A 21,784-nucleotide genomic window follows, 5' to 3' on the forward strand; every position below is an offset into this window, starting at 1 on the left:
CACGCAGGGAAAGGTCTCAGCGGGGAAGAGAGGGAGGGGACGAAGGACAGAATTCGAGGCAACAACTTCGGAGAACCTCACACTTTATTGGAGGACGGCGGGACGGGGCGGGGCTCTCGGGCTGCCGTCTGCGGAGGGAGAAGTGGCGGTCAGGCCTCAAGACACTGGTCTCGTGACCGCCGAGCTGCCACCTTCCCGGTCCTCTCCCTTCTTGTCCCCACCAGTCCCCACCTGGCCTCCCAGAGCTGGAGGCGCCCCCGCCTCCCCTAGAAGCCTGAGGATCCAGCGGGTGTGGGGATCTCCAGCTCCCTTGGGCGTGCCCTCTTGTCCACACTAAACAAGCCTGACGCATGGAAACCTGAGCCCGTACACATAAATTAGGCGGTAAGACTTTGCCTCATAGGAACTTACTACTTTCTTCTTTAGTTATCGTGCTCTCCTGATGCACTTTAAATATGTTTGATTTGCAAAATAGTAACAAACCATTTCCCCACGCCTGCCTTCTGCTATGTCTTGGGGAGCTCTGCAGTCCCTGAGATGTTACTAGTGCACATGTCAGTGACCACCTGGTCCTCTTAGCCCTGTTGTCTATTTGCCTGAGGTTGCATCCCTCACCTCTTTCCACTGCCCCAGGGTCTGTCCATTTCAAGACAGTCATTGGCTCAATTATCTCCTTCTACTCTACTAGTGACTTCAGTCTTTAACCTAAGTGTTTTATAAATTGTCTAGAATCCTCCTGGGAAATAGGAAGGATAGCAGACAGCACCCTGCTGTGTGCAGTAGGGGCACTGAGAAATGATTGGTGGTGCTGTGGCAGGGGGCATTCTCAGTGGTGTTTCATTCTCCCCACCCTCCCTGCATCCACCCCTAAGCCACAATGGCCACTGATGACCAGTGGCTGGTCTTGATGCTGGGGACCTTTCATCCCACTCACCAGTAGTGTCTGTGCCAGATATCGCTTCCTGCGAAGGGACCACCACGCCATGGTCCTGCCCTCCCAGGGCATGCTGTCTTCCAGGTGAGCCAGGGCATCACTTGGGAGGCCATAGGTAGCCTGGGCTGGGCTGCCTGCTGCAGTGCTCAGGGCCCTTCCTTAGAAGGGAACTGATGCTGTCCTCCCTACCCCGACCTCAGGCTCCGGGTGGGTGGGGGAGCCCCCAGCCATCACTTTCTTCCTCCCAATCAGGCTGGGAGACACCCACCTGGGGGCCTAAGGGCATTCTGAGGATCCTGGGCTGAGCTGAGGGCTCGCTTTCCTCCAGGGTACCAGCCATGGGACCAGTGCTGAGCCTCTGAGGGTCCAGGGTGAGCAGTCAGCAGCATCAGGAGCAGGAGGAGGCCTCGCCTGGAGCTGGCCATGGCTGCTCTAATGGACAGGGTACAGCATTCAAGGAGCCTTACCTCACCCCTACATCCCACCACCCTTCCTACAGGGCCACCTTGGAAAACTGGCATTCCAGGGGCAGCTTTGGTATCTCCTTATGCCCTTCCCTGTCTGCCACGGCTCTTCATCCCAAGCACACAGGGGTCCAGATCCTGGGGGATCCTGGCCCAGCAGGGGACGATGCTCCAGGGGACCAGCCTTCTCCCTGAGCCCGGGACACAGAGGCTACCTGCCTTGCCAACTCCGAGGGCCCTCCCACTTGTCCAAGCCCATCCATCCTTCCTTCAAGGAGTTTCCAGAAGTGGAAGAAAGTTGGAGGGGAACAGAGACCTGAATTCAGGCCAATGGATGGGAGGATAGATGGATGGTCAGGGGAGTTCTCAATATAGGGGCATCTGGAGCACCAGTGCTAGGCCACAGAGTGGCAGGCCTTCCGCCCTTTTCTCTGTGGCCTGCTGTATCTCTTTCATAGTAGTTGGGGATGTGGAATGGATGTGTGGTGTTGATGGGGGCAAATGCTTCTACCCCTTATTCCCTCCCATGCCAGGGGCAGCAAGCACAATAGATGGTAGAGCTGTTTCGGAGAGGAGAGGAAAAGGGGACTTTTCTGGCATGGTTCAGGGGTGGAGGTGCTTGGGAATGGGGAAGAGGAGCAGCACACCATGGACCCAGGATGAAGCTCGATCCAGGTGTCCCAGCCCTTAGGGAAGGCTCCCCACTCACCGAGGAAGAGCTGTGGATGAGATGGCTCCTTCAGGCGGCTGCAGGACCTTAGCCTGATGGCCCCAGGATTTATAGACCAGGCAGCTCCACCCCCAGACTCCAGTGACGTCTTGAGAGGGGAGGGGGAGCTTACTACCCATCCCCCTTCCCAGAGCATCCACTCCACGAACATTCACCAGGCAGCTGCTGCCCTGAGGCCACCAACAGATGCTCCCTGGCCACCACCTTCCCAGGAGCCTCCAGGCCCGGGACTCCTGCTTCTGGCTGGCCCATGTCCTGGTCTCACCTTCTTACTTGCCAGGCTGCATCTTCAAGCTCCTCATCTTGAGACCTAGAAAGCCCTCACAGCCCTCCCTGACGTCAAAAGAGCGTCCTGGGCAGGGGAAATGCCTGGGGGTTCCCCAACTCTCAGCTCAGGGCTTTCCCTGGTGGAGAGTGGAGGCCTAAGAGTAGGGAGCCTGGCAGGCTGTTCAGAGGTACAGGGGAGGCTGTGACCACTGTCCCAAAGGGCTTGTTTGCTCACTATAGAGTGGGTTGGGTGGGACAATCCACATCCACATACCTGGGAACTAGGGCTGGGTCACTCCAGATGGCTGGGTTTGGGTGGGGCAGTACCTACCCAGGAGTGGCTTCTCTCCTGGCGAAGAAGCGGACCCATGAGAGGGGCCCAGCTGTTGGGCCAGTGCAGCCTCCCAGGGCCATCAGCAGCTGGTAGAATAATTTTGTTCCTCAAGGCTCTAACCCCTCCCCAGTCATGGATTTAGACACAACTATCCTGGCTGCTGGAAGTGGGCTCTTGCCTCCCAGTCTGCGTCAGCAGCTCAGCTTTCTCTGGCCAGCCATCAGCCTCTGGGGGTCAGAGGCCTATTTACAGGGTTAATAGCCAATCTCCGCGCTTGGGCTGAACAGCATATGGGAGGGCCAGGGTCAGGCTTGGCATTGTGGTGGACAGAGTCATTAGGAGAGCTGGTGCATCAAATCCTGTGACAAAGATGGGGAAGGGGAGGCATAATGGGCATCAGTCAGCCCTAGACACCTGGACTTCAGCAGCCAAGGCAGGATGGGCACACCTGTGAATTTCCAGACTGACTTATTAGCAGGGACCTGAAACGAATGTGTGGCCCGTATGTTCAGTTAAATTGTTTTGGCTTAAATACACAGACTTTGTTAACCGGGTGATTTTTAGGAAAACATTTGCTTTGTGGTTTAGTGAAAATGAATCGGCCGGGCGCGGTGGCTCAAGCCTGTAATCCCAGCACTTTGGGAGGCCGAGAGGGGCGGATCACGAGGTCAGGAGATCGAGACCATCCTGGCTAACACGGTGAAACCCCGTCTCTACTAAAAAATACAAAAAACTAGCCGGGCGAGGTGGCGGGCGCCTGTAGTCCCAGCTACTCGGGAGGCTGAGGCAGGAGAATGGCGTAAACCCGGGAGGCGGAGCTTGCAGTGAGCTGAGATCCGGCCACTGCATTCCAGCCTAGGCGACAGAGAGAGACTCCGTCTCCAAAAAAAAAAAAAAGAAAAGAAAATGAATCTAAGTTCAATGTACTAGTAGTTTAGTTCTGCTTGGGGTTTACAGAACGTTTTATTCAAAGCTGGTGTTCATTTAAAAGGGGGATGGGTGCCTTTATTTATTCTGTAATTTGATTTTTTTTTTTTTTTCCTGAAAAATCTAAACCGAGCTAAGCTTCCTGGGGAAAGCTCTGCTTTCCTTTTTTTTCTGGCAACATACTTAGCTTTTTAGAAATGTTTGATGTCCTTTCTAGACTAGAACTCTGAACTCTTGTATCCCTCTCATTAGAACATAGAAAGCCATCTGTTCACCATGGGGCTCCAGTCCTCAGGATATGAAGTCACTGCAGCCTGGAGCTGTGCATACTCAGGTGGGAAAGCAGAGGTTCAGAGGTGAATAAACACTCAGGTGCTGCAGGAGCACAGAAGGACACAAACTGAGCAGGCGACCTGGGTGAAGGACAGAGACAAGTGAGCTGGAGTCATGGACGCAGGGAGTGGCAGCGGAGGGGTGCAGCGTAAGGAACAAAATGGAAAAGGGCCAGCAGGAACTGCTGCGGATCCATGGGGCCAGAGAATGTGGGAGGGTTAGAGGAAAGGAGGGTGGGCCCCTGGGTGTGGGCAGTGGGAGGCAGGCATCTCTGGACAACCCTGACATGTGACCAGGATATGGGGGACTTGGGATTGGAGGAGAGCTGAGGGTCCACAGAGACAGACCCAGAATCCTGACCTCTGAGGGAAGAGACAGTGGAGGAGCAGCTAAAGGGTGAGGATAAGAGGCAGAGGACAGCCTGTGACACAAGGGAAGAGACCATGGATCCCTGGGGTTTAGCACCAAGGTGACCTTGGTGAACAGGGATGAAAAAGAAACGTGTGGGAATGAAATGAGGAAGAGGGAAGAGACAGAGTACAGGCTTTTTCACGTAGTCTCTCATAAACAGGGAAGAACTTAGGCCTGGGGTGGGAGACATGCTGTTTATGTAATTAATTAATTAATTATTATTATTTTTGAGACGGAGTCTAGCTCTGTCACCCAGGTTGGAGTGCAGTGGTGTGATCTCGGCTCATTGCAGTTTCTGCCTCCCAGATTCCAGCGATCCTGGTAGCTGGCATGTACCACCACACCCGGCTAATTTTTGTATTTTTAGTAGAGATGGTTTCACCATGTTGACCAGGCTGATCTCGAACTCCAGACCTCAGGTGATCCGTCCACCTTGGCCTCTCAAAGTGCTAGGATTATAGGCATTAGCCACTGTGCACAGCCTATTTTTTTGAGACAGGGTCTCTTTGACCCAGGCCGAAGTGCAGTGGCATGATCACGGCTCACTGTAGCCTCTACCTCATGGGCTCAGGTGATCCTTCCACCTCAGCCTCCCAAGTAGCTGGGACTACAGGTGTGTGCCACCATGCCTGGCTGATTTTTGTTATTTTTTTGTAGAGACAGGGTCTTGTCATGTTGCCCAGGTTGGTCTCGAATCCTGGGCTCAAGTGATCCACCTGCCTTGGCCTCCCAAAGTGTGGGATTACAGGTGTGAGCCACTGCACCTGGCCTGCTCTTTATTTTTAATGAAAGAGACTTGAGTATTTGGGACAGGGGAACAAGGAAGGAAACTGCAACCCAGGAGGGACCTGCCCAAATGAAGTAAGGTCTGAGTGTGGCAGGATGTAGGGCTTTGGGTGTGTGGTGGGTGCAGGCTGTTACTCTTCCCCTATGGAGAAACACTCCTACCCTAAGTCCCTTGGGTCACAACTGACTGGCTGTGGGAAGGGCACTGGATGAAGCGGTCACCCCTGCCCTTTCCACATGACTGTGCTGTGTGAGCCTCAGCACATTTTCCTTTTGGCCTACACTAGTTTCTGTTGGGTTCACCTCTCTTGTAAACATGCATGCCCCAAGTAGAAAGCAAAAGAGGAGTGAAGAGGGAGGCATGAAGGGATGAGGGACACATCTACAGCCTGAGCAAGACAGGGAGCAAACAGCTGAGGTCATTCCTACCTGGAGACACCGGTTTTGCACCCAGGTGATGCCTATCCACTGGCCAAATCAGCATGGACTTCAGCAGAAAACCACTCAGGCCACGGTGCCACATCCTGCTGAAGGCCAGCCTTGACAATAGGAGGCAGCCTGCTGGGAGGCACAAAAGCGCCTGTGAACGGCCTCATCTGCATATTCACTGAGTGGCTTGCTGACCCAGTGCCTGCCCTCCTGCATCGACTTGGACTTGACCACACAGAGCACTGAAGGGTAGCCTGCAAGGAGCCAGGGGCTGCTCCCCAAACTTGGCACCCCTCACCAGAAATTCCTCAGATTCTATCTTTGCCTAATTTATCCATACTTCTCTTGAGACTACTGAGTTTTAAGTTTACTGCCTCTTGGGAGTTCCTTAGTTCCTACAGAACTAAATGTCTCTAATGACTCACACTCACCTCCTGTAAACTTCCAGAGGGGTCTGTTGCAGCCCTTGCCTCCTGGGTCCCTTCTGCACATCTCCTTCCTTCCCACAAACATCCTGGATATGTGGTGCACAGACAGGCTTCCCTCCTGGAGCCACTACATGTTAACTGCTTTATCTGGACTCTGAGGCCCTCTGTAATGTGGCTTCACTTCGCCTTTCCTCCTTTTCATTTATCTAAATTTCCAGCATCCCATAAGTCTGGTTCAAGTCCCACCTCCTCCAAGAAGCTCAGTAGTGCTGACCCCTAAGCATGCCTCCATGGACCAGGCTGGGGTGCCACCTCTCACTCCAGAAGCCTCTGCGGAGCCCAGGCCTGTGCTGGCTCTTCAAGAAAGGCCCTGCCTGACAGCCACAGCCACCAGTTCACTCTCCTGCTCCTGTAGTAAGCTGCTGATGAGGCTGGGAAGCAGTGGACAGACCCATTCTCCCAACGCAACAAAAGATCAAGATCACACTTCCCCAGCACACCCTGTAGTTAGGCATAGCTATGACCAGGTGAAAACCTTGTGAAGCCAATGAGTGGAATACGGGGTGGGTTATGAGTGGAAATGAAAAGTGCAGATTTGGCTTCCTGTCCTTAGAAATGAAGCTGCTGGCTCTCCATGCTCTTTCCTCAGGGTAGAATATGGACATGGCAGTGACCCAGCTTCAACCATGAGGATGAGAACAATATCCTAAGGATACTGGGTCTCTGGACAGGGCAGACTGTTATAGGAGACATAAATGAACATCCAGCTTCTTTAAGAAACAAAAGTTCAACACTTTTGTCTAACATGTCACTCAAAACCAAGTTGGGATCTAAGACTCCCACCATCCTGACTTCTAGATCCGAGAAACATTCACATTCCCAGAAATGAGGACCCGTATGAAAGAAAATGGAAGCAATTCAACACAATACATGTGGATATAAAGACTTATCCTGGACAGGGTGACACAATCCAGACAGCTTTGTAGCAAAGCACCACAGACTGGAGAGGTCAGACTGGCCTCAGCCCAAAGCTGAGTCAGCTCCACTCTCCCCTGTGCCCCCGTCCTTAAGGAGACTCAGTGAGGACCTGGCCACCTTCCATAGGGAGGAAGGCTGGCCAGGACCACTAAACCAAAGATGTGCTGGCAATGAAAGGAGGGTCCTGGAGATCACCTAAGAACTGGAGAGGCTGTGTTTGGTGGATAGAAGGAGTTAGGGGACTGTGGCCTCTCTCAGATTGCTCAGAGAGAACAGCAACAGCAGGGCCATGAACAGCCGAGCCCCAGCCTGTATGGCTGACCCACCCCCAGACAAAGGGAGAGACATTTCCTCAGGGAGTCAAAGCTTTTATTACCTGATAGTCCCTAGTGTGGTGCCAGAGATACCGCTCTGGTCCTATTACTCCCATGATATAGGTGGTGGGGATGGGGGAGGGGACCAGGGACAGAGGGGAGGGATATTTACAGTGCATGATGGTATGGGGACAACCACTTTCCTCTAGAGCTCTGAGTACTTTGTGCTTTTTTTCTTAGTTGGTGCCGAGCTACCTGGAATGGATTTTATGTTTATCTTCTTTAGGGAAAGATATATTAACCAAAGCACAATCCAGCCCAATTTCCTGGCTGAGGATTTCACGATATCAGTCCAAACATCACACTATTTAATTCCCCAATAAAACATTGGAAAAAGGACTATCAGTGCTAACACATTTACATATAAAATTTCCACCTAATAGGTAATAGAAGCCTATGTACCAATTTCTAAAACAGTTATAAGATATATACACAATTTGGGGTATATTAACAAAACAGAATATTACAAAATATTAAAGGCAATCCTCCTGGTCCACGGACGCTTGTTGCCGCTTACTTGAAGTTGGCATAATCTGAGAATGCATCAATATATTCCTGCACCACCTTGTAGCAGAACTCATACTGTTCCTGGAGAGTGAAAGATAGGGAAAAAGCCAGGGTTACTGAAGAACACACAGTACCTGTAATTCCTAACAGATTCTTTTTTTTTTTTTTTGGAAGATGGAAAATCGAGAGGAACTGAATGTTTTTGAACTTTCACCTGAGCTCTGATCTGCCTGCCAGAGTTCTGACAGCATTCCCCTTCTGGGCTGAATGCAGCAGACCTTCTACAAGCAGAGCTGACCAGAGCTGACCCAGGCTCTACAGAGGTCAGACATGCATGTGCTAGGCTGGGAGACAGTGCAACAGAGCATGGCCCACACTTCATGGCTGCCAGGCTAGCATGCACCCTGGCTCTCAGAACCTTGTCTCCCAAACCTACTAACATTCACTTTTCTTTACTCCTCAAACATTTCTAGCTCCATGGGATTCAGGGAAACTTCTGTGGATGTGTGGCTTGTTAAAAGTCAGACCTCTCAACAGGGAGCCCAAGCCCAAAGGCAGGTACTCCTCCTGGATCTTCCTTACCCACAGAGAAGTGCAGATGAGCCCTGTGGGGCACCCAGACACCCCCTTCTAACCTGGCCCATCCTCTGGCAACAGGGGCTATGTTCCCATTGCTGACATCCTGCCTCCCAACGTGCTTTCTGTGTATCTGGGGCACCTTGGGAGGGGAAGGGCAGGTCTGTGTTTAGACAGTCTTCTGACTCCTGGGTGGGCCCCTCTGAAGAGCCTCCTCCCTGAGCTGGCCCTGACAGAGAAGGCCTGCAGGTGGTGTGGTGGCAGGGACAAATATGTGGGCAGCATACCAGTGTCTGGACCATGTGTGGCCTCTGTAGCCGTAGGCTCTTGACAGTCTGGAAGACATCCAAAATCCCCTCTGCTTTCACACGCTCCAGGACGGTGCTCAGGGCACAGAAGGTCCCCGTCCTTCCTGCCCCAGCGCTGCAACAGAGCAGACACATTTACCACACCCGTCATGGCCCTCTGTGCAAGGGGGTGAGTGACAGTGGTAAGTGGTAGACAAAGAGGTGGGGGCAGGCAGCCGGTGCTCGCCTTTGCCCTGTGGGCCCCCACCCAGCCTGGACCGGTTCTGGGTCGGGAGGCAGTGTACCCTGTGCCCTTCCTGCATGGCCCCATGTATTGTGGAGGGACTCACCTATTGAACTGTGGGGGATGACCTTCACTCATACCCCACCAGCACGGAGCCATTGCTGTCCACCTGCACATGCTGGCCTGAGTTGTCCTGACCTGCCGTTTGCTCAGGTTAGAACTAGCTCTAGTCCTGTCTTTCCCTTTCCCTGACAAACCCCCTCCCTACACTGGTGTATATTTGCTGATTCCTTTCCATGTCTCTCACTTTCTTCCTAAATCCCAGGAATCCAGACTCTGACCGTGACGCTATCCCCCTATTCAATGTCATCAGCTGATTTACCCACCAGACACTGAGTGCCTACTCTGAGGCAGAGACTGTGGGATTTAGCAATGTCCCTAGACAAGATGTGTGTTAAGAGAAGGGAAAAGAGGAGTGGGAGTTCTAGGCAGGGTACTCAGAGAAGGCTTGGACAAAGCCCTGTGGCTGCCTGGGACGGCATCTCAGGCCCATGGCAGGTGTGTGCCCAGGGTGCTGAAGGCCATGCAGTTAATGAAAGAAGAAAGGAGAGTGGTGGGCGTGGGGTCAGAGCCAGCCTGTGGTACACACCATCCTCTGCCGGCCCTGGCCAGGAAGCCCTTAGAACATGTTGGGCCTTGTAAGCTGTTGTTAGGATTCTAAGTAAAGGAGTGCATTTTTTCTAAAATGCAATCTCCAGCAACATGCCCCAAACAAAATTCAACTTTTCCCCTCAAACAAGCCTCTTTACTATCTTTCTTCTGCTGGTCACACCAACCCAGGCTCAAACCTGGGAGACACCCTTGACTCTTCTTCTCTTTCACCCTCTGTTCTTAGTCTTGTTCATTTTTCCTCAATGTACAGACAGGGCAAGCCATACCTACAGTCCACTGTTTTTAAGATAATTGCCCTGTTCTCTTTTCCTGTGCTTCTTAAGGAGGCCAGGCCCTTATCTCACATAGCACAACCGGGGTCTCCACTGCCAGTCTCCCTTGCTGCTCTCCTGCCCACTATCCGAACATTAGTCCTCTAGCACTTATTGCGCCAAGTTCTAGCTCCAAGGTCCTCTCTTAGCATCCAATCCTGTCTTGGCATCAATCTTGACTACCATGTGCTCACCAATATCTTGCTCTTGTGTGGCTTTCTTCAGTCTGACCCATGGTCACCAGCTTCCCCTGTTTGCCCCTCCTTGCTTTCTCTCTCCCGCTGAGGGCAAGGGTGAGCCATACCTGCAGTGCACGGTGATGGGGTGGTTCCCTGACTGCTGCTGCTGCTTCTGCACGGCGGCGATGATGCTGATCATGCCCTTTCCGTCACTGGGGATGCCCACTTCAGGCCAGCCATGGAAGTGGAACTGCCGGATCTGCCGGCTCTTATTCTCCTTTGGAAGAAAGGGGATCAGGCAGGCAGGGGTAACCCTGCTTTTCCTGGGGGCAGAGTCCACCCACCACCCATCTTACCCTGGTGTTGGTGACCAGGAGGTCTCGGACGGTGTAGCTCTCACATTCCTCCTCCTTCTTCAGTTCCACTGTAATATCTCCATAGGACACCAGTCCATCGGATGGCCAGTACTGGGCACACTTCTCCTGGAGGGACAAGTTGGAGAGGTGAGGGGCTCAGAGTACCACATGTATAGAAGCAGCACTGCCCACGAGCAGCCTGATCTCTCTCAGTACAGCCACCTCTTACGCTGACACACTTCGTCCTCAAGGTATTGAAAACTTGTAGGATCATTATATCACATCATTCCAATTAGCTTCCGATCCTCACCAGAGACTCAACAGACACTGACGGGGTCTGTAAAGAACTCTGACTACAGGCTCACAGGGTATCCAATACTTGGTGGCTGGAGGGAGAGAAGGAGTGAAAATCTTTGTTCCAATTCCTTTCTTTTTCTCCCATAGGGTGTCTTCATAGTGAACGCTGCTTACATCCGCCAGATTGCTAATTCAGAAAATCCGAACCAATTCACATTCCCAGACAGCCACGGGCTTCATCACGGGCCCAGGCCACAGTATCCTTTCTCCCTTTTACCTTTATCTCTTTGATCTGCAAGGTACCTTCAAGTTGCTAGCACTCGCCTTTCTGTCCTTGCTAGTGAGCAGGAGATGGTCTACTGTCTGTCTTTGCTTGCACCTGGCTCACTTCCCTCTACAGCTCCTTGTGGGAGTGGCTGCGTCTCTTTTCATTTCTGTATTCCCCACACCTTGCACAATGCCTGGCACATGGTAGGCTCTCAGTATCTGGTAAATGAATTTGTTCAATGTCTGCAGAACAAGCCAAGGCATAAATACATAAATATAACATCACACAGTTATGCTGCCCATTTCTTTAGAGAATTTTGGGGTAAGATCTGAGATTCTTCACTACTGGCAATTGAAAATTCTCAACCATACATATAATGTCATTGAAAGATTTGGAAAAAAATTAAGTAGAAAAAGAAGTTGTGAATAGTCTCACAGTCTCGCAGTCCAAATAAAATCATGATTATTAAAGTGGTGAATCAAGGACATGCCCTGGACTAGTGCTCTTCTACCCATGCTCTCTAGGAGCCCTGGGGATGCCTCAGGGATCAGTGCTCTGGGCCTCTCTTCAACCAGAACAGCCCAAAAAAAAAAAAAAAAATTCTCATTAAGGCTCACTTCGTCAGGCATTATAATTAGTTTTTATGGCACTGGTGGGTGGAATGGTTTTTGCTACCATAGTGCCTTCTCAACACTGATTTACACAATGTCTCAGCTGGGATGAAGTCTTGGCCTTTAAAACCATCAGAACCATGAGGTCCCGATGGGTGTGAGAGTCACAGTGTGTGTGTGCTGGAGGAATTAAGCGTGATCTCTAAGACAGAAATACATATCAAGTCTAGGGACCAGATATCAACACTAAAAGTCTCTAATTTTTTTTTTTCTTTTTTGAGAGAGTCTTGCTCTGTCACCCAGGCTGGAGTGCAGCGGCATGATCTTGGCTTACTGCAACCTCCGCCTCCCAGTTTCAAGTGATTCTCCCACCCCAGATTCCCCAGTAGCTGGGACTACAGGTGTGCGCCACCATGCCTAGTTAATTTTTGTATTTTTAGTAGAGACAGGGTTTCGCCATGTTGGCCAGGCTGGTCTCAAACTCTTGACCTCAGGTGATCCACCTGCCTCAGCCTCCCAAAGTGGGAAGATTACAGGCATGAGCCACCATATCTGACCAAAAGTCTCTAAATTTTGTATACATGGGTGGATTTTCTCTCAAGATCTCTGGAAGACCAAAGAGGATTTTTTTTTTTTTTTTTGAGACAGAGTTTCGCTCTTGTTGCCCAAGCTGGAGTGCAATGGCACAATCTTGGCTCACTGCAACCTCTGCCTCCCAGGTTCAAGCGATTCTCCTGCCTCAGCCTCCCAAGTAGCTGGGATGACAGGCATGCGCCACCATGCCCGCTAATTTTGTATTTTTAGTAGAGATGGGGTTTCTCCATGTTGGTCAGGCTGGTCTTGAACTCCTGACCTCATGTGATCCACCTGCCTTGGCCTCCCAAAATGCTGGGATTACAGGCATGAGCTGCCGCACCTGGCCTCAGAGAGGATTTTTAAGACAAGGAGTGACAATGATTTATATTTTCAGAAGGACCAGCAGCTGCCATATGAAGAACTAAAGGTGGGTTAGAATGGGAGCAGGAGGACCAGTTGCCAGGCCACTGCAGACGAGGCTGCACATACGAGTCATCCCCAGAGTCCCACAGGCAAGCAGTGAGAGACGAGGGCTTGTTTGAATGACAGCAGTTATGCTGGAGAAAAGTGGGGAGGCTCTGCCTGTATCAGGACTTAGTAGCAGACTGGATGTGAGGGGTGAGGAGAGGGGAGTAAGGAAGGTAACTCTCAGATTTTAGACATGAGCAACTGGGCAGAAGGTGGCTATTTATTTAGAAGGCTAGGAGTGGGGTGGACTAGTGTCAGGGGAAGGAGGAAATCAGGAGCCCACATTGGGAAGGGGGACAGGTGACTGGGCTGGAGACGTAGATTCAGGATCCCTGGCATATGGGTTGTACTTAAAGCCACAGGACTGGCTGAGATCCTGAAGGGCTAGTGTGTCAAAAGAAAACAGAGTGGGCTAGTGCCTGAATCTAGTATACTCCAATGTTTTAGAGGAGGAGGTCACAAAGAAATAACAAAGGAACTGCCAGGTGAGTGAGTGGGGTGATGCTGTGGAAGTAAGTGTTCTGAGGAGGAGAAGGGAGGCACTGACTCTATCAAATGCTGCTGTAAGGACAAAAAAAAAAAAAAAATCAGAAAAGAGAAATGACCTGTGGATTTGGCAAGAGGTCAGTCACTGGTGATCTTGACTAAAGCAGTCCCAGGGGGGCCAAGCCTGAAAGGAACAGAGTGAAGAAAGAACTTGGGGGGAGAAAGCCAACTCTTTTTTTTTTTTTTTTTTTTTTTGAGATGGAGTCTCACTCTGTCACCAGGCTGGAGTGCAGTGGCACGATCTTGGCTCACTGCAACCTCCAACTCCCTGGTCAAAGCGATTCTCCTGCCTCAGCCTCCTGGGTAGCTGGGATCACAGGCATGCACCACCACGCCCAGCTAATTTTTGTATTTTTAGTAGAGATGGGGTTTTGCCATGTTGGCCAGCATGGTCTCGATCTTCTGACCTTGTGATCCGCCCACCTTGGCCTCCCAAAGTGCTGGGATTATAGGCTCGAGCCACTGCACCCGGCCGAAAGCCAACTCTTTAAAGAAGTTTTGCTGGGAAGGGGTGCAGAAAAACAGGATAGTAGCTGGAAGGGAAAGTGGGATCAGCAAATTTTTTTGTTTTCAAAAGAGAGGAAATGTAACATGTATAGGTTGATGAAAGTAGTGGTTAGAGAGGGGAACTGCTGATAGAGGTGGGAGAGAAGATGGTTATAGCAGCAACATCCCTGAGCAGGCAGGAGAGAATGGGGCCAAAGGCACAGTGGACAGCTGGACTGAGAGATGCAGAAACCCTTTTCCACTGTAACAAGAGAGAAGAGAGTTGGTACAGATTTGAAGAGGCTGGTTGTTTGGGGGTGGGAGGATGACAGTGTTCTTGTCTGATTTCTTGGAGAAGAATGAGGCCAGGTCACAAGCTAAGGTGTGAGTATGATGGGACAGGCAAGAGCAGATGCTGGAGGTTTCAGGAAGAAAAGGAAGAGCAATAGCATTGCTAGGTGGCACCAATTACCCCTATGAGATTTGTGGTCATTAGTTCAATGTGAGAGCATTTGGCACTGTTTTGTGTTTTTGCCCAGTGATGTTTGCTATATCAGATAGAGGCATATATCTGGGTTTTACTAGAGAGCTTGCCATGAAAGTAAGAAAGCATGAGGGATGCTGGGCGCGGTGGCTCACGCCTGTAATCCCAGCACTTTGGGAGGCCGAGGCGGGCAGATCATGAGGTCAGGAGATGGACACGATACTAGCTAACATGGTGAAACCCTGTCTCTACTAAAAATACAAAAAAATTAGCCGGGCATGGTGGCGGGCGCGTGTAGTCCCAGCTATTTGGGCGGCTGAGGCAGGAAAATGGCGTGAACCTGGGAGGCGGAGCTTGCAGTGAGCTGAGATCACGCCACTGCACTCCAGCCTGCGCAACAGAGCGAGACTGTCTCAAAAAAAAAAAAAAAAAAAAAAAAGGCATGAGGGAATAAACAAAGGTAATAATGATAATGACATACCACAAAAACTCCAATCAGAAAACTCAAACGCTCAAAAACAAAACTCAAAACACAAAAACAGAGTAAGAAGGAAGGTGAGGACATGTTTGGGGTGGCTGATGTTGAGAAAGTGGAGGCATTAATGGCTCTAAGGACTTGACAAAGACAAAAATGACTGGAGTAAAAGAGAATACTGAGGTGGGAGGAAGGAGGCAGTAACCAGGGCGGATGCCTTGTTGAGATTCTAAAGGTGGTGCAGATACAGGGCAGATCGTGACTTGACCACAGGATGAGGTGGCTGAGGAAGCTGAGAAATAGAAAGACTAAGGATAGATGGATCATCCACATGGTGACTGATGCCTCCAAAACCAGAGTCAGGAACAGGGGCTCAAAAGGAGCAGTAAGCCTGCTGTTAAAATCATCAGTGGGTAAGGGACAGAAGACAGGGAATGGGTGTTCAAGACCAGTAGAAGAAAAGCTGGGGACTGGAGTTACATCTCAGATTTGTGTATTCAGGTTACGGCCTCTGGATAACAGCATCTTAAAGAAGTGAAACAGAAGCTTTTCTGTCTTTTCTCCCACTTTGTCTTCCCACCAGACAGCATGAAGTCTCTTATGCGATCTAAGGCTGACACTGGTGATGGGGACACACAGTTTTGTGGAGACTAATGCTATCATGTTTCACTATGCTTTAGAGAAGCAGGATGAGGCCTAGGGTTGGGCTAACCTAGCATGGGAGTTCCTGGCACTGCTCTGACTGCCCAGGCTGATGGTCCAAGCTGCAGCTGCTGAGGGAACCCAAGGCTTACCAGGCATCCTGGTGAACCCTTTTACTTAAAACGGAGCAGAAGGCGGCCAGGGGCAATGGCTCATGCCTGTAATCCTAGCACTCTGGGAGGCTACGGCAGGCGGATCACTTGGGGTCAGGAGTTTGAGACCAGCATGGCCAACATGATGAAACCCTGTCTCTACTAAAAATATGAAAATCAGCTGGGCATGGTAGTGCATGCCTGTAATCCCAGCTACTCGGGAGGCTGAGGTGGGAGAATTGCTTGAATCCTGGAGGCGGAGGTTGCAGTGAGCTGAGACCGTGCCACTGTACTCCAGTCTGGCGAACAGAGTGAGATTCCATCTCAAAAAAAAAAAAAAAAAGCAGGAGATAATTTAAAATTCTTAATTCCTTTGGGATTTTAATTTATATAGGTATAGAATTTATATTTTGGGATTGGATTTTTTTTTCTCTGGGAACTTAATATTGTAAGCGAGGATGGTAGTGTCACTGTATAAATGTAGGCACCTTTCATTGCATCATTTAGGCCTATTGCGTTAATGATCTCTGGAACCTACACTTGACAACATGAATGGAACAGAAAGTGAACTTGGGGTCCAGTGAGGCCTTGTAAAGAACATCACTAATATCCTGTTCTGATCCACTCAGAAGCTTCTGAGGGCAAGCACTACTGTCTGCTTCACTGGCCCTAGGAAGATAGAGCATAAGGTACAGTGGAAGGTAAAGGGAGAGGCCTCACTCAGCGGGTAGGAGAATTTGTGTGTGCATGACTCTTCTCCCCACTGCCATACACATGAAATGCTTCCTGGTCCCCTACCCTTTACTCTTACTAGGTCCTTTTCAAGGATGGAAGAGCCTGCATCTGACAGGACAGAGGTGGAAATGTTCACTGGGCCACATTTTATCACAGGGCAGTGGGCTGAGATGGTCCTTGTGTTCACGGTTCCAGCTGTTTGGCCTGCTCTTTGGTCCTGCCCATCACATATCTGGAGGGCAGGGGTGCAGGAGGAACCACATGTAGGGCCCCGGTCTTATCTGCAGGTTCCAACATGGTTGATCAGAGAGGGCTGGGAATAGGCACCTAGCTCCTGAGAACACGGTGGCTCATTTCCTAAATGGCCTTTGTTACTCAGGTATGTGCTTCCTTGAGTGCAAAGCCAAGCACCTTAACCAAACCTCCCACCTTGTCAGTATTGTTATTAACGATGATGAAGACGCTGGGCGCGGTAGCTCACGCCTGTAGTACCAGCACTTTGGGAGGCCGAGTCAGGCAGATCACCTGAGGTCAGGAGTTTGAGACCAGCCTGGCCAACATGGTGAAACCCCATGCCTACAAAAATACAAAAATTAGCTGGGCATGAATGGTGGGTATCTTTGATCCCAGCTACTAGGGAGGCTGTGGCAGGAGAATTGCTAGAACCTGGGAGGCAGAGGCTGTAATGAGCCCATATTGTGCCATTGTACTCCAGCCTGGGTGACACAATGAGACTCTGTCTCAAAAAAAAAAGATGATGGAGACCTACAAAGTATGTCTGTTGATTAGGTACATCATACAAGTCTAAGAAGAATAGCTAATGAGTTAAATGGCTGATTACAATTCAAAAAAATGCCAGGCACTATGGCTCAAACCTGTAATCCTAGCACTTTGGGTTAACAGGTGGGTGGATCAATTGAGTCCAGGAGTTCAAGACCAGCCTGGGCAACATGGTGAAACCCCATCTCTACAAAAAAATACAAAAACTAGCTGGGCGTGGTGGCACGTGCCTTTAGTCCTAGCTACTTGGTGGGCTACGTGGGAGGATCACTTGAACCTGGGAGGTTGAGGCTGCAATGAGTCGAGATCGTGCCACTGCACTCCAGCCTGGGTGACAAAATGAGACCTTGTCTCAAAAACAAACAAACAAACAAAACAACCTGATGTAATGAAACATCAGGGTGAGCAAATATTGTAAAGCCTTGTACCAAAGTTAACATAAGTACAGATGGGGAACAAGTAGTGACTTGGGACAACTAATGTAAAACATACTTTGTATTTTAAATGTTGGACTATAAATTCAATGAGTCATGAGTGGGTGCCATCTTTAATTCCTCCTCACTTCACCCTCTCTGGGATAGCACCCTCTCACCACCTGAGTCCAGGCCACCAGCATTACTGCCACAGCTTCTGCATTTCTAAAGCGTCCTCCTCACTGCTGCCAGAGGGAGTTTTTAAAAAATACAAACTGGGCCAGGCGCGGTGGCTCAAGCCTGTAATTCCAGCACTTTGGGAGGCCGAGACGGGCGGATCACGAGGTCAGGAGATCGAGACCATCCTGGCTAACACGGTGAAACCCCGTCTCTACTAAAAATACAAAAAAAAAAAATAGCCAGGTGACGTGGCGGGCGCCTGTAGTCCCAGCTACTTGGGAGGCTGAGGCAGGAGAATGGCGTAAACCCAGGAGGCGGAGCTTGCAGTGAGCTGAGATCCGGCCACTGCACTCCAGGCCCATTCTCTGGATTCTGATCCCTGCTAAGTGACACTCCAGACATAATGAATCACTCATTTGCTGCAATGTGCAACCTCAATAGAAATAATTTTTAAAAGAATAAGCATTGTCAAAACACAGACTGGGTTCCCCTGTAATGTGGGGGGTGAGGGAGATATCCCTGAGATTGAATGTGCTTAGTAGAGGCTGTATGATTCTGACTCAGGAACAATATTAGGTTTCCTATACTGAGAGGAAATTGACCTAGGGAACTGCTAGGGTCCCTTTTTAGTATGAGTTTCCATACAACTCTGCTTTTTAATTGACTTGGAGGGCTTTTTTCTTTAAAAGATTTCCTTATTATTGAATATTAGACTGTAAGTTTCTTGTTTGTGCAATTTCTTAAATTCTACTGCTTTATTTTATGTAGTCAGCAATGAGGCAATCCCTTCTTAGGGACACTCATACTGGGTCTACCTCAGAACCTTGATCTAGCTGCCCTGCCTGGGGCACTGGGAAGGAAAGGGTGCCCTGCCTGGGGCACTGTGCAAAGGCTAGGCTAGGGGGACTGTATTCAGGAGAAAGTGAAAGGGTGTGAGCTGTCTGGGAATAACATAGAGGCTCAGATCACACTGCTTTTCTAGTCTTGGGAGAAGCTAACGACTGCCTAGACACCAACTGGCTGGGCAAGCCTGGAAATGCGTATGTATTTATATACCTTTTAAGTATGTACTTATACTATGCAAATGTACTCTTTGGACTGTATAAGTCAAAGACAAGGTCCAAACACCTTCTTGCCTTCCCAACCTCCCTATTTACACACACACCTTTTCATGCTGTCTCTCAACGCCCAGGACCTTTTAAGCTCACCTGGCCTCTCTCCTCCAGTTCTGTTAGCATCACGATAGAGCAGGATTTCCACTCCCAGATCATTCGCCAGAAGTCCTCAATTGTGTGGAGAAGAGGGCCCTGGCTGGCGATATAGGAGTCCTTCTGCCGGTAGCCCTGCACGGGCCAGGTTAATTGCAAGGGTGAGATGGTTTAATCAGAGAGGGACTAGTGGAGAAGACAGGCCACTAGGAAGGGATGGGGACTGCTTGGAGGCAAACTCAGCCCATACAGAGCTCCCCTGTGGCCAAGGACTAAACCCTATCTGACAAGCTGGTTGCTTTCTATAAGAGACAGGGAAGTGGAAACAGGGATTAGAGCTAGGATGAAGAGGACAGGAATGGGAAAGATCAGAGGGCAGCCAGGTTCCTCTTGGCTGTGGTCTGCACTGTGAACTTTTTCTTCCAGGTATTATACTGCTGCATGCCATCTGTTTTTCCCCACCTTCTGCTCTACGGAGCTGGACAAACTTAATGTACAGGGTGAGTGGGTGGGTGGGTATCAATTCACTATTTGTTGACTGATTCAAACATGATCCTCCCCAGCAGGTATGGGAGGGAGGCACTGCAAGTCCTGGCTGGATCTCCATGGGGTGTTGGGGGCTTAGGGGTCACACCCACCACTTACATCAATAAAGGATGCATTCACATAGTCTGTATTCTCTTCGCCCCGCTTAACTGGAATGATCACTCTGTTGAATTCATCTGTAAGAAGGACAGCGGCTCTAGCCAATATCATTTGTCTTCTCCCTCTCCTTGCATTGCTCCCACCTCAGGCCCTGGGCAGACAGAATCCCAGCTGGGCAACGACATGTCTGTTCCTAGCTCATTAGGGAGAAAGCCTTTGGCTTTTACATTCTTTTATTTCCAGAAGCCACTAAGGTGCAACAAGAGGCAACGCCATGTTGTTAACTGGATGCAACAAGAGGCAACGCCATGGTTTTTGTCTACAAGCCAATCATTAACTAGTACCTGAGAAGTGGAAGGGGTGGAGGGAATTGAGGGATGGGGCAATAAGGCTCTGGAGTGGAGGGAGGGCTCTTACATGGAATGATCTGTAAAACACGGTTCTTCTTCATGTTGGCTGGAAGGTTTCCAGTCCGCATCTTGTCATTCTGGATTTTGATTGATGTTAACTTCTGAATTGGGAAGGGGAGGGGAAACATTACTAATCCCAGTAACTGAACTTGACAAGATTATACCTGTCACTCGGCCTGCACCTTCAGGCCACTCTGGCTCCATACTGCTCTTCTCACCAGGGCCCTGACCTCTGTTCCCATATGTTCTTGTCAGAACCCTGAAGCCAAGAGCCTGTTTGGGAAATGCTACCTTCCAGGCTCCTGTGGACTCTCTTGAGAGTCTCCTGGCCTGGAATTTTGTGATCCTGGAGCAAGGGATCCCAGCATTGTAGAGGGAGTGTGTCCACTCTGCAGTTCCACCCCCAGAGGCTGCCTTAGGCTCTTCAAACTTATTCAGAATCGCATCCTCCCTTCCCCTGATTCTGAGGCTCCTTCTTGACATTTGCTATTCAAAGTGTAGCCCATACACCAGCAGCGTTGGCTCCATCTTATTAGAAATGCAGAATCTCAAGCCGGGCATGGTGGCTCATGCCTGTAATCCCAGCACTTTGGGAGGCCAAGGTGGGCGATCAACTTAGCTTAGGAGTTTGAGACCCACATAACCAACATGGTGAAACCCTGTCTCTACTAAAAATTAGCCAGGGGTAGTGGTACGTGCCTGTAGACCCAGCTACTCATGAGGCTGAGACAGAAGAATCCCTTGAACCCGGAGGCAGAGGTTGCAGTGAGCTGAGATCGCGCTATTGCACACCCCAGCCCCAGCCCGGGTGACAAGAGTGAAACTCCATCTCAAAAAAAAAAAAAAAAAAAAAGAGAAAGAAATGCAGAATCTCAAGCTCTAACTCATACCTGCTGAATCAGAACCTACATCTTTTTTTTTTTTTTTTTTTTTTTGAGACAGAGTCTTGCTCTGTCACCCAGGCTGGAATGCAGTGCCGCAATCAGCTTACTGCAATCTCTGCCTCCTGAGTTCAAGTGATTCTCCTGCCCCAGCCTTCCAACTAGCTGGGATTACAGGCATGTGCCACCATGCCTGGCTAATTTTTGTACTTTTAGAAGTGATGGGGTTTCACCATGTTAGCCAGGCTGGTCTTGAACTCCTGACTTCAGGTGATCTGCCTGACTCGGCCTCCCAAAGTGCTGGGATTACAGGCATGAGCCACCACGCCTGGCAAAAGAACCCACATCTTGACAGGATCCCAAGGAAATCTGTGCATGTGCTATTATTTGAGAAGAACTTCTCTAAGGAAAGTGGTCCTCCCCACCCCAACCCAGAATCTCCTGCTTCTGAGAGAGCACTTTTTTTTTTGAGATGGAGTCTAGCTCTGTTGCCTAGGCTGGAGTGCAGTGGCACAATTTTGGCTCACTGCAACCTCTGCCTTCCAGGTTCAAGCGATTATCTCGCCTTAGCCTCCCCAGTAGCTGGGACTATAGGCATGCGCCATCATGCCCAGCTACTTTTCGTATTTTTAGTAGAGATGGGGTTTCACCATATTGGCCACGGTGGTCTTGAACTCCTGACCTCGTGATCCATCTGTCTCAGCCTCCCAAAGTGCTGGGATTACAGGGGTGAGCCACTGTGCCCGGGCTGGGAGAGTACTTTTACTGATGACAGTGTGAGACATATGCCTTAGGTGTGTTGGGAACCATTGTCTAGTGACATATAGGAGCTATCAGTGATCTAAGGTCCAGAGGCCAAATGTGGTCTGCTGCCTGCAAATAAAGTTTTACAAAACAGCTACACTCATTATGTTTACCTATTGGTTATGGTTGCCTTTGTGTTACAAAGACAGCACTAAGTAGCTGGACAGAAACCATGTGGCCTGCAAAGCCAAAATAT

At 50.0% G+C, this 21,784-nt stretch overlaps 2 protein-coding genes and 1 long non-coding RNA gene across 56 annotated transcripts in view; 1 reads left to right on the forward strand and 2 right to left on the reverse strand.

Moving 5' to 3' along the window:
- Window positions 1-66: 66 nt before the first annotated feature.
- LOC102124425 (progonadoliberin-2) lies at window positions 67-2,149 on the reverse strand. Of its 5 annotated transcripts, none has more exons than XM_065522884.2 (4): window positions 2,108-2,149; window positions 1,203-1,361; window positions 935-1,068; window positions 67-128 (listed from the first exon to the last, which is right to left on the reverse strand). In XM_065522884.2, the coding sequence occupies exons 2-4, from the start codon at window positions 1,357-1,359 to the stop codon at window positions 78-80; spliced, it is 342 nt and encodes a 113-aa protein (XP_065378956.2). In that variant the 5' UTR covers window positions 1,360-1,361; window positions 2,108-2,149; the 3' UTR covers window positions 67-77. The 5 variants fall into 5 exon arrangements, with proteins under 5 accessions (XP_065378956.2, XP_073861025.1, XP_045218570.3 ...); XM_074004924.1 differs by having other exon boundaries at window positions 935-1,071; XM_045362635.3 differs by having other exon boundaries at window positions 1,203-1,366.
- LOC141407904 (uncharacterized) lies at window positions 110-11,480 on the forward strand. The gene is made up of 2 exons (XR_012419207.1): window positions 110-384; window positions 8,077-11,480. It is a non-coding gene; the product is annotated as an uncharacterized lncRNA (long non-coding RNA).
- The window catches only part of PTPRA (protein tyrosine phosphatase receptor type A), a 165,582-nt gene continuing 151,171 nt past the window's right edge, over window positions 7,374-21,784 (reverse strand). For 26 of the 50 annotated variants that reach the window (XM_065522879.2, XM_015457844.4, XM_074004915.1 and 23 more), the window contains 7 exons: window positions 19,911-20,004; window positions 19,494-19,570; window positions 18,849-18,983; window positions 10,528-10,653; window positions 10,297-10,448; window positions 8,766-8,901; window positions 7,374-7,983 (listed from right to left, as the gene is read on the reverse strand). In XM_065522879.2, the coding sequence (XP_065378951.1) occupies window positions 7,909-7,983; window positions 8,766-8,901; window positions 10,297-10,448; window positions 10,528-10,653; window positions 18,849-18,983; window positions 19,494-19,570; window positions 19,911-20,004 (795 nt within the window). In that variant the 3' untranslated portion in view covers window positions 7,374-7,908. Of the gene's footprint in view, window positions 7,984-8,088; window positions 8,902-10,296; window positions 10,449-10,527; window positions 10,654-18,848; window positions 18,984-19,493; window positions 19,571-19,910; window positions 20,005-21,784 lie in introns of those variants that run through there. The other 24 variants (XM_074004898.1, XM_065522865.2, XM_074004894.1 and 21 more) reach the window with 1 other exon arrangement.

This window comes from Macaca fascicularis, chromosome 10 (assembly GCF_037993035.2).
Source record: "Macaca fascicularis isolate 582-1 chromosome 10, T2T-MFA8v1.1".
Lineage (NCBI taxonomy): Eukaryota > Metazoa > Chordata > Mammalia > Primates > Cercopithecidae > Macaca > Macaca fascicularis.